The 14,501-nt window shown below is 41.9% G+C and overlaps 1 protein-coding gene across 1 annotated transcript in view; it reads left to right on the forward strand.

The window, feature by feature from the left end:
• Positions 1–14,501, forward strand: part of MYO10 (myosin X) — a 251,495-nt gene that overhangs the window by 85,654 nt on the left and 151,340 nt on the right. The window contains exon 3 of the mRNA XM_069730591.1: positions 6,064–6,222. Coding sequence (XP_069586692.1) covers positions 6,064–6,222 — 159 coding nt within the window. The remainder of the gene's footprint in view (positions 1–6,063; positions 6,223–14,501) is intronic.

Consider the following 14,501-nt stretch of genomic DNA (forward strand, 5'->3'; position numbering starts at 1 on the left):
CATTCAGGGATTGCCTACCATACAGGCAATCTCAGCATGTGTTGCAGCTGTCGAGCACGCCGAAGCCACTTGGTTATCACCCGAGCATTCTCGGATAACACCTTATCCCAGCATGTTCGCTCATCACTAATTTTTATTTAATCTTGTTTTCGTGTTCTGGCCATGTCCCTCTGGCACAGGTACTTATTTCATTTTATTTACTTATTTCATTGAGTGAACTACACATCTCTCTTGTGATAAAAATCGCACCTTCCTAAGTTTCAGACATTTTTTCTTATAAATGTAAGGAAGACTATTCCCTTTTACGGACATAAAATAATGTTGTAAGTAAAATATATTGGAAATTTTAGGAGCTTTTTTATTCTAACATGTCGAATTTTTGTTTCTTCAAAACCAGAAGACCTCTTTTGGCTTTCTTCTTAACAGCCTCCTTTTAACCCAACTCTCAAGACAATAAGAAGGAAATTGGCTCAATAAAATTAACCTAAAATTATTTTTTTGAGCACTTTTAAGGGCTGTGATGGCGCGATCACTACCGATTTGGGGAATACTTGCTTGCCAACGGGATGAAGGCACATAGTCACGTTTTCTTACTTAAACAGTTCATGTGGTTTATTATATACTCCGCATAAACCACTGAAGGCCATGTTACACCTCACAGACCTTCTACATAGTCCATAGCACTTCACATTAAATATACGGCTTTAAAACGCAGTCACTAAACATGCTAGTAAGACCCACCCAGCTCTCCGACCAACCCTGCAAGCCTCCCTTTTTAACTATACAAATACTTGTGGTACTACAGGTCCCAGAACAACAATACTACAGGCTTACAGCGCAGACTCCCTCTGCGACACATACCGGCCATTTACAATCATGCTGGACACTGTTTCACAAACCCAGTTATGCCTCCATACATATCCTGAGGAGCACATGCAGCGCTCCCTAGCTGTAACAGGAGTCACTGCATCACAGGGCTTAAAGAGCATGACTGACTTATCTACAGGAAAGAAATATATCTTGGTACCGTGTTATCCATTGACTTATCTACGGCATTTTTCTGTGCTGTATTGTGCATAAATATGTGATTCTTCAGAATTTCTATTAGTCTGTGCCTGATGAAGAGACTGGAGTAGTCTCGAAATCTTGCAATTTGTTACCATCTTTTCAGTTAGCCATGAAAAGGTACCAACCACTGAGGACTCTCAATTCTAATTATTTTTCTATCCACTGGCCAACACGTATCCCACATTTTACAATTGGAATGTGATAAGCTTTGTATTTAAATCTGCTTTTAAGGTTTTTAAAAATAATTTTCAGCTGCTCAAAAATATACAGTAAAGTACAAATATGGAGCTTAAAACTAGAGATGAGCGAACATCGTCGGCTCCCTGCTTTTTCTGCAAGCTATAGGGCTTACCAAAGAAACTGCAGTGTGAACCCGAATATCTGGAGCGCTGCCGATAATCAGGTGTCTGGCTCCGCAACTGCATGTATCGCGGCTGTGTGACAGTCACAACACCCAGGCTCTCCATGCAGGGTGACTGTCACACAGCCACGATACATACAGCTGCGGCTCGGAACAGCTGATTATCGAGAGCGCTCCAGGTATCCAGGTTTCCACTGCAGCTTCTTCGGTAAGCGCTATAAGGAGGGTCTAACAATGTTCGCTAATCTCTACTTAATACACGGTGAAATGTCAGAGGCTTTAGCTCCTCCGAATAGATGAAAGACAAGGGTGCAGAGAGTAAAAGCCAGCTGACCTAATATTGAGCACCTGAAGGTAGGCCTTTCATTTTAAAAATCCCTTTACGGTTTTGAGAGTAGAGATTAGGAGCAGACAAAATGAGTTCCATTATTTTTTTTTTTTACCAAAGTTGGCTATGAACTGGTAATATGTCATCTGGAGAGACCTTCTGAAGTTAGTATTCTGCTTTGAGCAAGTCTGGTGAATCATGCAACACGTAATAGCACTGTTCTACCATTATTATATGTGACAGTCCACATTGCCGCTATTCATATCAGCTAGTTTATTTAGTATTAAGACACTCCACGAATGGTGGACATTGGCAGACTCCTATGGATTTCAATGCCTATTTATTAATATTATAGTCCATTAATATTATCATTAAAGGGTCGGTCCTCTTTCAGAAGACTTGTGAATAAACTATAAATTAATAATAATAATAATAATAATAATAAACTACGTTAGGCGTAAAAAAAAGCATGAATATTACTTACCCTCCCTGGATCCAGTGTTGGTTCTCCACTGCTGCCCTAGTCTTTGTTGTTTGTCTGCAGCTCAGTCACATCGATAACGCTGCAGCTAATCACAGAGCTCAGTGGCTCTGCTGAGCTCATTGATGGGCTGCAGATTGGTCTACATGATGTAATCGCTGCAGACAAACAACAGAGATTGGAGCGTCAGCATAGAGATGGTGCTAGACACAGGGAGGGTAAATACGGTAATACTTACATTTTTTTAATACCTACTGAAGTTCATACCCTAAAGTTTTCTGAAAGGGAACCACTCATTTAATGTATAGACATCTTGTTTTTTAATCCTTCATTTTATGTATTTTGGTGGAAGTAGCCCAGGCAGCCCCTTTCAGGACATGTTTTCCGTTCTCTAGTATTCTTGCATTACAAGCCTTCTCTATGGTGAATGACTTTGGCCCTCTAACATGACTTCCACTGTTGAGCACCATAACTCACATGGACATTAGTACCTCCTAGACTAAATGATTAAACAGGAGCTGAAATATTCCTTACGCATCTGTTTTTCATCACCCAGTCTCTCCTCAGGAGATTTACTGTATAGACGTATAAGGTCCCAAAGTAGCACAATTATACAAAGGACCAGAAAGCCTGGAATGTATATAGGTCATGTTTACGTCTCCGGAGGGTGTGCCGCTATATGATTTTACCTTGACGTCTGGAAACAATGTCTGTGAATAAAATGCACAACTGAATAGACTTCCTTACATTGATGTACATTGTTTTTTTACTAATAGCTGCGTTGGAAGGGATATTTTTGCAGTATTGTTAGTGAGCTGCTGAAATAGTTTGGCATCCCAGCACCAACTCCGCAGGATGCCGCATTCCTCAACTTGTAACGTGAACCCTGGGCCTCACTCCCCCGCCATAGGGCCAAGATGCTGGAGCTTCAGCAAGTTTAGGGTATACATGATTGCTGCTAAATATATACAAATCAGAATTCCCCAAAGCAGATGGATTTCTAAGGTATTTCTGTTTCACACTGTTTTCCAGCACCCAAACACATAGCATGTACTTTTATAGTAATCATGCAGAGAACAATTGTCTGCTTATTTTAGTAATTGTACAATTACCAAGAGTCGAGGATGAATGGATGCAATGTCTAAATATGAAGTAATTCATGAAAGCTTCTAATGCGCACTAAGTCCAGTACACAGCCATCCTCTACACATACCTCATTTATATGGCGAGTGTTAAATCTCCTGATATTTTCTTATTAACGTCTTGTTAATAGCTAATGTAAACAGTCTTTTAGAGAAAAATTCTAGGCAAAAATACAAGTTTAGTTTTGATTGCCAAAAACTGTTTTTTATTAGTGGAATAGGAAAAAGAGAATTTAGGATTCAAATTAGGCACAAGTTAATGTGACCACTGCCTTCCTCGTTACAGCACTGGAAGCCAGGCACATAACAGTGCCATTGGAGAGTACAGGGCCATCTATGGCGTGGTGGAAAGGCTAACTAGGTCAGGGTTCCCCCTCTACGTGGCTATGTGCCTTCTTATTACCCAAAGTTCTTAATGGTTTTTCACTTGTTTCCAAATACCAATCAAAAGCAACCTTAAGCAGTATCAGGAACCACTTATAGAACTATGAGGCTAAGTTCTGGCAGACAAGTAGCGTCAAAAACGGTGCGGGTTTTGCTGCGGTTTTTGGTGCATTTTTGAGGATCCCAAAGCTCTGCTTTGCTTCCACCACAAAAGTATGAACTCAGGTCACCAAGACATATTCATGAAAAAATACACATACCAATGTAACAGCTGGGGGAGGTGAACTGGTCTGAAATCATTTACCTAAGACACTGGCAGTGCATTGAGTTTGTAGAACACTGTTTAACTTTATGTAGGAAAATAGAAAAAGAAAAAAATAGCTCACCCACAAGTAATGATTAAGAACCGCAAGGTTCGAATCTCGTCTTCCTATATAAACTAGCCCCTGGGGGATGCTGACATTGCATGCCAGTTGTGATAACTTTTTTGAAAGATTTATCGATAAACATGCTTTTATGGAATACCTGGAGCTGGATAATTTTCCATGACTGACTGTTTAATTTTCACACTTTCCTCAGCCACTGAGTTGCTCACACTTTGTGCTATCTCACACCTTGGTCAGCCACTGGCATTGTTCTATCTCACACCTTGGATGGCCAATGTTTAATTTGTATGCATCACTTATTTAAACAAACTGTGCTAATCCAAACTGCCATCTCAGGTGACCAAGACAAGATTGAACACCAGGAAAAATCACAAATAAATGGGTTTCATATACTGATGTACTTGCTTTATTCATGTGTCATCATTTTTTTCAAGACCCATTACTTTCAATAGGTGAAAAACGCTAAAAAAGGCTGAAAGAAGTGACCTTCTCTATGACCAAAAATACATGCAAATCACAAAATACTGATGACAAAAAAAACAATGTGTGTGCATGAGATCTCTGAAATCTCATAGGCTTTGCTGGTACTGTAAAATGCAGCTGAAAATTAGCATAAAAACCGCAGTATCAGACCCCTTTTATAGCAGTACCAGACACATTTTATACAATGCTAGACACCAGTTATAGCAGTATCAGACACCTTTTACAGCAGTATTGAACACTTTTTTTTAACCATTGAGAGCAGTACCAGTCACTTTTTATGCTAGTACCAGATACCTTTTTACCAGTATCAGAAATGCTTTTTAAGTTTACATTTATACATTATACAGATATAGAGGAGTAATTGCATTATATGTGTTGTATTTGTTAGTATCAAATAAGAATGAGGCTTATGTGCCAGATTGGCATGTGATTGAGATGATTGGAGGTAATGCATTGTATGTGTTCATATCCCACCATGGACAACATCTGCATGGAGTTTGTATATTCTACCTGTGTTTGTGTGGGTTTCCTCCCATAATCCAAAGACATACTGATAGGGAATTTAGCTTGTAAACCTCAATAGAAAGAGTGATGCTGATGTCTATAAAGCGGTGTGGAATTAATGAAGCTAAATAATTAAGTAAAATAAAATGAATATCTTACATTAAAATGGTTTTCCCATGGACAAAGTAGAGTTTAGTCAATAGATCATGAAATAAAAATAAGTTTCACAATTGGATGTGTTAATAAAAAATGTTCCTGTGCTGAGATAATCTTATAACTGTGCCCCTGCTGTGTACTGTGTAATGTCTGTGTCTGACCGTACAGGAACATGGTCTAAACATACTACAGCTACTGAGCAGGGGAGGAATGAAGAAGAGTATACAGATATTACAGCACAGGATCACATCTGATTCTTTTTGTGAGATAAAACATTTCCCTGCCTGTTTTCAATCAATGTTTTACGGTCAGACACAGCCATTACACAGTACACAGCAGGGCCACGTTTATAAGATTATCTCAGCACATTTTTTTAAACACATCCAATTACAGAAATTATCATTGTTTAAAGATCTATTAATTAAAACGTTGATTAAAATTAACTTCGTTCATGGGAAAAACCCCTGTAAATGCTGTGCAAGGTTTTTCTGTTCTCTCATGAAAGATGTTAGACGAGTCCCATCTTGTTAAATCTGAGGTATCATATAAAATTAGTATTCATTTTAATAAGCAACTTTTAAAAAAGAAAGAAAAACACACACAGATAAAATTTCAAGTACATGATAAGCAAATGCATTTTTCGATAGCTGCCCACAGGATTTACAAATACCATCTAAAACACGAAAATTTACAAATTTTGGGTTTACATAATTGTGCAACATTTGAAACTTAGATATTTACTAAAATATATATTTTTTTCTCATTTTTAGGTATTCACATACAAACAAAGCACAATTACTCGGCAGAAGGTAACCACTATGCATCCAACCAGTAAAAATGGTGTAGAAGATATGGCAGCGCTCTGCGATCTTCATGAGGGATCGATCATGTACAATCTTTATCAGAGATACCAGGAGAACAAAATATATGTAAGTATTATTCTGTGCAGTCCGAAGGATTCACCCTTAGCTATACCTTATTCCCAATTCGGGCACGTTCACTCATCCACTTCCATTTCTACATCTGTCAAAAACAGACCATTTTGCATTTATTTTGCATGCATTCTGCAAACATTTTTTTTCTCATTCGTTTTAGAAGCTGAAAGAGTTAAATGAACATTTGTTGAATTATTTTACATTTCACAATTTTTCTTTTCAATTAATCTGGTAAAAAATGTTGGAACTAGGATGAAAAATAGATGTCTTTCATTTTTCATCCATGTTAATGCATCCCTCATAGGTTTGATTGTAATCCTTGAAAATGGATGAGAATAGGACATGCAATGTGTTTATTGGAAGTTACACACGGATCCGTTAAAAAACAGATGTTTAAATAGTTACGTTACGTTCTGAGTCCATGCGATGTACTTTTTAGAAACGAACATCATATTGATAACAAAAACTGATGTGTGAATGTGCCCAAAACAATACTTGTAACATACAAAAGAATATATGTCACAGTAAAGGAAAGTTGTGGCCAGCACCGTCTGTTACCGATCCTTAAGGATAGCAAGTCGTGCAAAGACCAGACTTTGCAGGACTTCAGGTGCATTGCGAGCAGCACAAAACGCATGGCAAAAAGTAGAAGTAAAATTGCACTCACCACCCCGTTCCTAAAACTTGGAATAGTTAAAACATGGGGTTGCATGGGTGAATGGAAAGCATGGAGAACGGCCACTGTTTCTTGCCTAACAGGGACCCGTTGAAACAGGGCCGGCTCCAGGTTTTTGAGGGCCCCGGGCGAAAGAGTCTCAGTGGGCCCCCCCCTTTAACACATACCCGATTTATGATGCACAGATACGGCAGAGAAATGTATAGTACAATGCCAGATTTCACTTCTTACATGAGTGACAGCTATTGTAAATTCTGCAGTGTATATATACAGGACAGGAGGAGTGGTACTGTGCATTGTATATATACAGGAGGAAAGGTGCTGTGCAGTGTATATATATACAGGAGAGGTGCTGTGCAATGTATACATACAGGAGGAAAGGTGCTGTGCAGTGTATATATACAGGGGGAAAGGTGCTGTGCAGTGTATATATACAGGAGAGGTGCTGTGCAGTGTCGTGAGCAGGGCGTTGTTGTATCAGAAAATCTTTTCTGTTTTGAGTTTTTCTATGAAACAAAGACTTTTCTACATAAACAACGTTGTTTGGATTTGCGGCCCTAACAGATCTGTGCTACAAAGTAACATCGCTCGGGCATTAATGAGGGACCTGATGCTGAATCCTTTCCACAAACCCTAATGACCCAATTAGTGCCCCGTCATTAGAAGCTCATTAAACGCCTCCCTGTCCCGAGCAATCATGTACAGTATGGGGGGATCCTGCAGCCCACCCGTGACTGCTCCATACCATACACTGCCCTCTGTCGCTCTCACTATTATCCTGTGCATTTCTCCTTCATCGTTACCCCATGTTACACTTGTCACCCCCCACTACAGAGTAGCAGGGCAGCCAATGTCACCCCCTCCCGGACCCTAATGGCAGCAGGAAATGTCTGCTCCTCTATTGGGTTGGAACCTGATTTAATCAAGGAATAATGTGGATTTGTTGCCGGTGGCTGCAGGGGAAGGGTTAAGTGATGCCATGTCCTTGGTGGTAGCAGTGGCAGCTGCTGGGACCTGGACAGACACAACCAATGTTGCTGTGACTGCACAGTGTGATGTGGAGGAGAGAAGCTGAGACTCCGGAGCAGAAATCACCCACATGCCAGCACTGGGCAGAGTCCCTCCAGTCACCAGCCTGGGGCCACGGGGCCCCAACATACAGCCCACAGCTCAGATTTATCCATGGCAGCAGCTCCCCTTCCTCCTGGCATCTGGTTAACCCCATTTATGCGGGTCGGATTGTTATCTTTAAGGTTTAGCAATAACCTTCATACAGATGGGAAGGGCTTAAGCTTCTTCCTACCCCACTGGTGCAGGTTTGGTGCAGCATGCATGTATTCTGGGGTTCTGGGAGAGCTGGGTGGCTGCAGGCTGCACCCCACCAGCTGCTCCTCCAGACATCACCCACATTTTTAGGCAGCAGAGACAGACAGCAGCAGACTGAGCCACAGGACCAACTGCAATTATTGCTGGATACCTTTGCACTCTGGTAGGAGCTCCTCCGGAATCTTCCTGATAAGTTCAGCTCAGCAGCACTGTCTGCAGCCAGCCAGGGGCCAGAGCAGAGAACTGCTCTCTCCGCCCACAAACAGTCACGCTGGCTGCCTTCTGTTAACCCCTATGTGTGCCTGCCTGGCTGCACTGACTGAGTGAGAAGATGCTTGTGTCAGAGCTGGCACATAGGGGTTAAGAGAACGCAGCCAGCAGTGACTTTGTGGGCGGAGAGAGCACGTTATCTCCTGCTCTGCTCTCCCAGCTGCTAGTGGGCCCCCCTTTCTTCCCAAGGCCCCGGCATTTGCCCGCTGTGCCGGGTGCTGACGCCGGCCCTGCGTTGAAACGCTATTAGGCGAGGAACGGCAGTCGACCTCCTTACATTCCGTTCACCCTGATGTTTTAATTTTTCATCTAAAGTAATTAAGCTTTAAAAACAGGACGGTGAGTGCGATTTTCCTTCTACTTTTTGCAAGAAGAATACAGTATATGTTCTCAAACTCTATCGATATCGATTGTTGAATGGTTTTGATTGCAAATCATACGTGGTATACTCCCTTTATACTATTTGTGAAAGCAAAGATTTTTTTCTCAATATGAGAATCAAAATTGTCTTTCAAGTATCTGAGTCCATTCAAGAAACATGAGGAAATTAAAACTGAAAATATGTTGTTAAAAATGGGCTCAAATCGAAGGCTGAAGTCTCCAAACAGTAGATATTGTATTTTTTGGTTTTGGAAACATGACACCTAAGACATTAATGACATATCCACAGGATGTGCTTACCGTATATACTTAAGTGTAAGCCGACCCGAGTATAAGCCGAGACCCCTAATTTTGCCACAAAAAAATGGGAAAACTTAATGACTCGAGCGTGGAAAATGCAGCAGCTACTGGCAAATTTCAAAAATAAAAATAGATACCAATAAAAGTAAAATTAATTGAGACATCAGTAGTTTAAAGGGAACCTGTCACCCCTAAAATCAAGGGTGAGCTAAGCCCACCGGCATCAGGGGCTTATCTACAGCATTCTGTAATGCTGTAGATAAGCCCCTGATGTATCCTAAAAGATGAGAAAAAGAGGTTAGATTATACTCACCCAGGGGCATTTCCGCTGCTGGTCCGGCCCGATGGGCATCGCGGTCCGTTCTGGCGCCTCCTATCTTCATCAGATGACATCCTCTTCTGGTCTTCAAGCTGTGGCTCCGGTGCAGGCGTACTTTGCCCTGTTGAGGATAGAGCAAAGTACTGCAGTGCGCAGGCGCCGGGCCTCTGACCTTTCCCGGCGCCTGTGCACTGCAGTACTTTGGTCTGCCCTCAACAGTGCAGACAAAGTACGCCTGCACCGGAGCCGCAGCATGAAGACCAGAAGAGGACGTCATTGTAAGAAGATGGGAGGCCCTGGACCACGACACCCATCGGATTGGACGGCCTGCCCAGGTGAGTATAATCTAACCTTTTTTTCTCATCTTTTAGGATACATCGGGGGCTTATCTACAGCATTACAGAATGCTGTAGATAAGCCCCTGATGTCGGTGGGCTTAGCTCACCGTTGATTTTGGGGTTGACAGATTCCCTTTAAGTGTTTTTGAATATCCATATTGAATCAGGAGCCCCATATAATGCTCCATACAGTTTATGATGGCCCCATAAGATGCTCCATATTAAAATATGCCCCATAAAATGCTGCACAAATGTTGATTATGACCCCATAAGATGCTCCATACAGACGTTTGCCCCATATAATGCTCTACAAATGCTGATTATGGCCCCATAAGATGCTCCATAGAGATATTTCCCCATATAATGCTGCACATTTCCCCATAGAGATATTTGCCCATATAATGCTGCACATTGCCCCATACAGATATTTGCCCCATATAATGCTGCTTATGGCCCCATAAGATGCTCCATACAGACATTTGCCCCATATACTATTGCTGCGATTGAAAAAAAAAAACAACTACATACTCACCTCTCAGGCCCCCAGAACTTGCTATATTCACCAGTCCGTGTTCCACCGACAGCCGCCGCTGCGTCTTCCCCGTCTTCCGCACTGACGCTCAGGCAGGGGGCGGTGCGCACACTGATCGCATCACCGCGCCTTCTGACCTGAGCATCACTGCAGAGGATGCAGAAGACACAGCGGTGGCCGTCGGTGGAATGGGGAACAGATGAATATCGCGCACTGCGTTATACGCACCTGCTCCTGGTGCGGTGCAGTCCCTGGTTCTCCGCCGCTGGCAGCTTTTTCCTGTAGTGAGCGGTCACATGGTACCGCTCATTACAGTAATGAATATGCGGCTCCACCCCTATGGGAGTGGAGTCGGGTCCATCTTCATTACTGTAATGAGCGGTACCATGTGACCGCTCACTACAGGAAGAAGCTGCCAGTACCCGGAGAACCAGGGACATGAAGGGACCGCGCCAGGAGCAAGTATTATTAGACAGCTGCCGCTCCCCCTCCCCTGCCGACCCCTGGGTATGACTCGAGTATAAGCCGAGAGAGGCAATTTCAGCCTAAAAAAAAAAAAGAAAATTCTCGGCTTAAACTCGAGTATGTATGGTAAATATCTTACCGATTTGGCTCATCTCAAGAATAGGTGTAGTCTGATCCCCGAACTGCATGTTCAGTTGGATTCATGGCAGTGGGTACTATGAATAAATCCAGCCATACTTGTTTGACTAACTCTCAAAGAGGTGAATAGGGAAAGCTTTGCAAAATTATTTTTTTTAAGCAAGAACACACTTTTAAATACAGAATGAAGACTTGTATGAAAAGTGACTAAGCTTGAAAAAGTTACTTGAAGATATTTGGGGTTCCAGTATCTAGGTCATAGGATGATTGCGTTAGCAGTCGCAGGGTGTTTTTTATTTTTTGTACTTTGTCTATTATTTCATTGATAAGTTAACAGAAGTGCATCATAATTTAGCCTTCAGCAAATGGTTATGTCTATAGGACATTTCCCATAGATGCTGAACACCACAATGCTGACCTCGAAAGATACAATGACTCCACTAATTAGCGTTTGGCTTTATGTTTGTACATTTCAATTCTCACAATATCAAGGTGATCATGTCTCCATTGCAAGCACTTGCATCCAGCTTGGCAAGTTTTATATAGTTTATTTTATTTTTGAAGCCTACTGCACATAGATTTTAGCTGTCCTTGCCTGGGGAAGACTGGAACCATCTGGTTAATTATCTTGTTCATTCAATCTCTTGCAATCATTGCTTCACTATCCGGAAGTGTCAATTAAATTATTTTCTTCTCATGATATTTTTAACTCATTACGGTCTCACGGAGAAAGTCTACAGTTATTATTTTATTGCATATCACATTATAATATCATCAGCAAACATTTGCTCCGCTACCACTGCTACCACTGTAAAAGGCACGTTAGAGTAGTTTTTGCTACTGTTGCATATAGACTAAATTAATCAGAAAACTGGAATATTCAGACTCTTCTTTTCTAAAATGCCTCGGAGTAAATATAGGTTGCACGGAATGGTATATCTAGTAGATTATTATCTATATATATAATTGCCTAAGGGTTTTTCCGTCTGTCTGTCTGTCTGTCTGCCTTTCTGTCTGTCTGTCTGTCTGTCCTGGAAATCCCGCATCTCTGATTGGTCGAGGCCGCGAGGCCTCGACCAATCAGCGACGGGCACAGCATCGACGTAGAATCCCGCGTCTCTGATTGGTCGAGGCCACCAGGCCTCGACCAATCAGCGACGGGCACAGCGACGATGATGTCATAAAGGACGTAGACATCCCGCGTCTCTGATTGGTCGAGGCCGCCAGGCCAATCAGCGATGGGCACAGCGACGATGATGTCATAAAGGACGTAGAAATCCCACGTTTCTGATTCAGCGACGGGCACAGTATCGATGTTGCCATGGCGACGATGATGTCATAAAGATTGCCTCGACCAATCAGCGACGGGCACAGTCTGCCGCGAATTCTGGAATCATCATTGTCCATATACTACGGGGACATGCATATTCTAGAATACCCGATGCGTTAGAATCGGGCCACAATCTAGTATAAAATAAAAGGAATACATTATAGTATAATACATTATAGTAATAATGATGGCATTGATAAAAAAGATCAATGTGAATAATGACAATTTAAGCATGAAAGAATAATTAGCACTGGTAATATACAATCAATAGAAAATAAATAAGTTAAACAAAAATACCAATTGGGTGTAAGTCAACTTTTGGAAGACCAATGCTAGGGAACATTCCTGTTATGACCTGGTGGTCAGGACAATAATGGACCTGGTGGTTAAGAGCACACGGAATGACCTGATAGTTACTGATAATAAGGACGAGCTCTGGGACGTGAGAACTCTGCTGACCGCAATCCCTAATCCTATCAAACACACTAGAAATAGCCGTGGATTGCGCCTAACGCTCCCTATGCAACTCGGCACAGCCTAAGGAACTAGCTAGCCCTGAAGATAGAAAAATAAAGCCTACCTTGCCTCAGAGAAATTCCCCAAAGGAAAAGGCAGCCCCCCACTTATAATGACTGTGAGTAAAGATGAAAATACAAACACAGAGATGAAATAGATTTAGCAAAGTGAGGCCCGACTTACTGAACAGACCGAGGATAGGAAAGGTTACTTTGTGGTCAGCACAAAAACCTACAAAAAGACCACGCAGAGGGCGCAAAAAGACCCTCCGCACCGACTCACGGTGCGGAGGCGCTCCCTCTGCGTCCCAGAGCTTCCAGCAAGCAAGACAACACTAATAATAGCAAGCTGGACAGAAAAATAGCAAACCAAAGAAATACAAGCTGGAACTTAGCTTCTGCTGGGAAGACAGGTCACAAGAACGATCCAGGAGTGAACTAGACCAATACTGGAACATTGACAGGAGGCATGGAGCAATGATCTAGGTGGAGTTAAATAGAGCAGCCAGCTAACGAATTAACCTCGTCACCTGAGGAAGGAAACTCAGAAACACCCACCAGAGGAAGTCCATGGACAGAACCAGCCGAAGTACCATTCATGACCACAGGAGGGAGCCCGACAACAGAATTCACAACACATTCCTATCATGACAATTCACTTTATTCCAATGCTTCTTTCATTTCTGGAATACAGGCTAAATATAAGGGGTTTTCTGGGCACAATAAAAAGCCAAAAATAAAGTATCTGGTTGATGAGGAAATTAGACCCCAAAACACCCTGTTAACTTTGGCTATGTGCACACGGTGCGGTTTTTATGCATTTTCACTGTTTTTTCTGCCCGGAAATGGGTCAAAACCACTATTGAATCCTTATGCAAGCTAATTGAATGACAATCCTGAAGTGTTGTGCACATGATCAGTAAATTTCCTTTGAGTATTTGCAGTGCGTTTTTTTCTGCAGCATGTCAATTCTTTGTGCAGATTTTTAGCGTTTTCCACACATTGACTTTAATTGAGTCAGTCAAATCAGCAGCAAAGATGCAGGTATAAAAATGTTCTCAGATTTGCTGCAGATCTGCTGAGTTTTTCTTTGCATTTTTACCGGCTTTCCATGGTGTTTCCCATACTGTCATCTGTGTGACAGCGTGGTAAACACAAAATAATACCGTCCTGCCTAATGGCTCATGGGGTATCTAAAGGCATAATGACATATCTAGACCTGAAAAGACAAGGGTCAACCAAATAGCCACAATATACCCATATAATGATACTTCCCCTGACGAAGCCTCATTCCGGAGGCGATACGCGTGGGGCTATTGCCCACTAGGTCTCCTGGATCTTTCAGCCTGTCCTTTTATAAGCTGGTTTGTATTATACCGCAGCTTACTATTGTCCATGACTTTGTCTGGAAGTAGGGGGATTCTTTTGTGATCATTATATGGGTATATTGTGGCTATTTGGTTGACCCTTGTCTTTTCAGGTCTAGATATGTCATTATGCCTTTAGATACCCCATGAGCCATTAGGCAGGACGGTATTATTTTATACTCTTTTATGCTTTATATTATAATTGGCTGATCTATTGACAGGCGTTATATATATTCATTTGTATATGTTGTGCTATCATGTATCCAGGTGGTCCATAGTGGCGTAGTGATTTTAATTGTTTTTATTGTTATGTCAA

Source organism: Ranitomeya imitator, chromosome 6 (genome assembly GCF_032444005.1).
Source record: "Ranitomeya imitator isolate aRanImi1 chromosome 6, aRanImi1.pri, whole genome shotgun sequence".
NCBI lineage: Eukaryota > Metazoa > Chordata > Amphibia > Anura > Dendrobatidae > Ranitomeya > Ranitomeya imitator.